The sequence below is a fragment of the Pteropus vampyrus genome, unplaced genomic scaffold (genome assembly GCF_000151845.1).
Source record: "Pteropus vampyrus isolate Shadow unplaced genomic scaffold, Pvam_2.0 Scaffold485, whole genome shotgun sequence".
NCBI lineage: Eukaryota > Metazoa > Chordata > Mammalia > Chiroptera > Pteropodidae > Pteropus > Pteropus vampyrus.
Window position 1 is genome coordinate 200830 of NW_011889266.1, and position 2930 is coordinate 203759.

Below are 2930 nucleotides of genomic sequence, written 5' to 3' on the forward strand. Positions count from 1 at the left end.
AGTTTCAAACTTAAAAAGTGCTTTTTTTAACCTCCACTTTTACTTAACTGCTGGAGAATAAAATTTTAATATTTTTTCCTCATTTTTTTTTTTTTTAATTTGTTAACGAGATTTTTGGGTGGGGGACAGTTTTTAATCCTCTTTATCAAGGGTTATAAACTACGGGCCAGCACAGCCACACTCGCTCATTTCCAGTAGGCAGAGGGAGGGGACGGAAGAGGCCGGCCTGGGAAGCCCGTCTGGCCTTCACAGAGCTGTGCCGACTCGCCTTCTGGGCCCTTCCTTGTGTGTTTCCTCTCCCACCCCTTCTGGTTCCTTCAGCACCCCGATTCCCTGCCACGCCCCCGAGTCTGGCCCCCTCGACTCATTTCCTGGAAGCGGCGCGCGGAGTCTGCTTTGCAGTTGCCCGGACCGCGGGGGAGCGCTCGGGGCTGGAGGCACCCCCCGCCTCTGGAGGCTGTACTGGTGGGAGCCCCGTCACCGAGCAGCCGTGGTCACAGCTGCTTCTGCTTCTGCGGCAGACTCCTTCCTCATTCGTGGAAGAGTCTTCGAGGCCAGAGAGCAGGCAGGATTCCGTAGAAGGAGCAATTCCTCTAAAAAGGACAAAAATAGAAAGTGCAATAAGCAAGTACCACCATGAAGCTCGAAGTACCTTCTGCCACCACAGCACACACGATTAAATCGTAACGAGAAATCCGTAAAGCTGTTAAAAATCACGTCTCCTCCCGTGGGTTCTGTCTCGGCTTTGGAGCTTTTGATGCCCCAAACAGTGAAAGAGAACGAGAAAGGGTCTCGTTGTGAATGTCTCTGTTGTGAATGGGCCTCGCCCTTGCGTGGGGAACCTGAGCGCCTTAGACGCCGTAAGCTGAAGTCAGTGTCGCTGCTTCTCTCACAGCCACGGCCTGAAAAAGTTCTTTTCCTGTCGTGGAATCGCAATCGCAGTTGAGTATTTTTGGAAGCTCGGCAACAGGAACATCACTGTGTTCGTCCCACAATGGAGAACGCGGCGTGACCCTAATGTCACAGGTGAGGCAAACCTTTTTTCCGGGTTTCTAATTAGATGTGTAGTGAGTGAGTTTAGGATTGCGGCACGCACACTGCCATGCGGCACAGGCGGCAGCTTTAAAAACAAAACTGTAAACCTTGCACCCAGTGAAGACACGGGCAGAGCAGAGGGTTAAAGTGTGGTGCCCGGGGGCAGTCGCGTGGGAGTCCATCACCCAGCACAGCAAGGTTCTTTGACTTTCTAAAAAGTAGATTAAGTGTGTCTTTTTTTAAAAAAAAAAAAACAAAAAACTTTTGACCTTTTGTCTTTCCATCAGCCTGGGTTTCTGCCTCTTTAAATATTATTTCGGAAAGTGGTCACTTGGTAAATTTGGAACCCTCAGATAGAACGTCTTTTTAATGGACTGTTTAATAGCTTAATGTAAACGTATCTCTGTTAATCATACGGTGCTGTGTGGCTGACCTGCGGGCCGCACACAGAAGGCTTGAGCCTATTGTGAATCATGGAATATTCCAGAGAAACAAGGTGTGTGTCCCAGGTCACAGTAAGATAATGGGCAAAAGGACTGTTTCAGGCCGCTTAACGCAGCGCCCGAGATCCCTAGAAACAGATTGGGAGCGGGGACAGGGGACAAGGTTTACGCCACACATCCCACAGGAAGTGGAACCCCGTCACTGCTGAAGTGGGAATGGTAAAAGCACGTTTCCCGAGTTTCCCAACTTCCCCCATTTTGGAGAGCATATTTGTCCTAACAGAAGGTACTTGAGGAATGAGGCAGAGACACTCATTTTGTAGTTATTTTTGCAGTAGGGTCCCTGCAAGTCCTTTAAGCCAGCGGTCCCCGACCTTTTTTGGCACCAGGGACGGGAGCTCCTATGAGAATCTAATGTCGGATGACCTGAGGCGGAGCTGAGGCGGTGATGCTGGCGCTGGGGAGCGGCTGCAGCTGCAGATACAGATGGAGCTTTGCTTGCCTGCTCACTCCCGCTGTGCGGCCCGGTTCCTGACAGGCCACGGACTGGTAGTTAGGGCCCCTGCTTTAAGCCTTCTGTAGTGTGCATTTCTAGGACAGTAAAAACACTGTGTTGGGGCGTTTCAGCTGAACTCGGATTGTAGTTGTCATACCTGTCGTGGCGAATGCAAGTGGGGGTCTCAGAGCCAGAGCTTGGGCTTCCTTTTTGCCCATCACTGGTTTTGTAGAAAATAATTTATGTATTCATATCACTGGTTTTCTAGAATGCGGCTCCAGCCCTTCGTCCCCCTCCTGTCATGACACGCCCCATGAAAGTCAGTCAATATTTGTGCAGATAACAAGGGGGCCGGGAAGGGCGCCAGCTGGTGGGAGTCGTGACAGGCTCCGGACTGGGGACTGGGCAGGCCTTTCTTGGGATCAGGGCAGAGCAGCTCGTCCTGCCCTCTGCCCCTGCTGCCCGGCCCTCTCGGGAGCCTCGGCCGTCACAGTCTGTCCTCTGCTGCTTGCAATGTGCTGATTTAAAGTTCTGCGTAGTAGGAGTCTTTAAACGTAGCTTTGTTCATTTAAGAAGCAAATATGTTGAACTTTTTTATGTTCAAAAAATTGCTGAAGTCAGTTTTTACATTTAATTTGCTTTAGTATGTATCTTGCTTGTTTGTTTTTTTTTCCTTCCCAGAGAGTTAGTAAAATTGAGTCTTCCTGAGTCAGTAGGAACAAAGGTTGTCCCACAGCTCTCCCAGTGAGGTATTTGGGGGTTCCTTCATGTACTTAAACGGCTAGGCAGATAGCGTTTTTCTCAAGGTGTGTCCAACTTATTCCCTGAACAGAGCAGCACTTCCTGACCCAGCTCCAGGAGCTCGGAATATTGTCCTTAACTCCTGCTCGGATGGTCTTTGGAGAGAGAATTGCTTCTCATGACGACAGGTATGGAAGGTCGTTTTTCTTTCTCAG

At 49.9% G+C, this 2930-nt stretch overlaps 1 protein-coding gene across 1 annotated transcript in view; it reads left to right on the forward strand.

Annotated features, from left to right (window-relative positions):
- Positions 1-2930, forward strand: part of N4BP1 (NEDD4 binding protein 1) — a 20319-nt gene that overhangs the window by 8357 nt on the left and 9032 nt on the right. The window contains exons 3-4 of the mRNA XM_023524651.1: positions 896-1026; positions 2807-2927. Coding sequence (XP_023380419.1) covers positions 896-1026; positions 2807-2927 — 252 coding nt within the window. The remainder of the gene's footprint in view (positions 1-895; positions 1027-2806; positions 2928-2930) is intronic.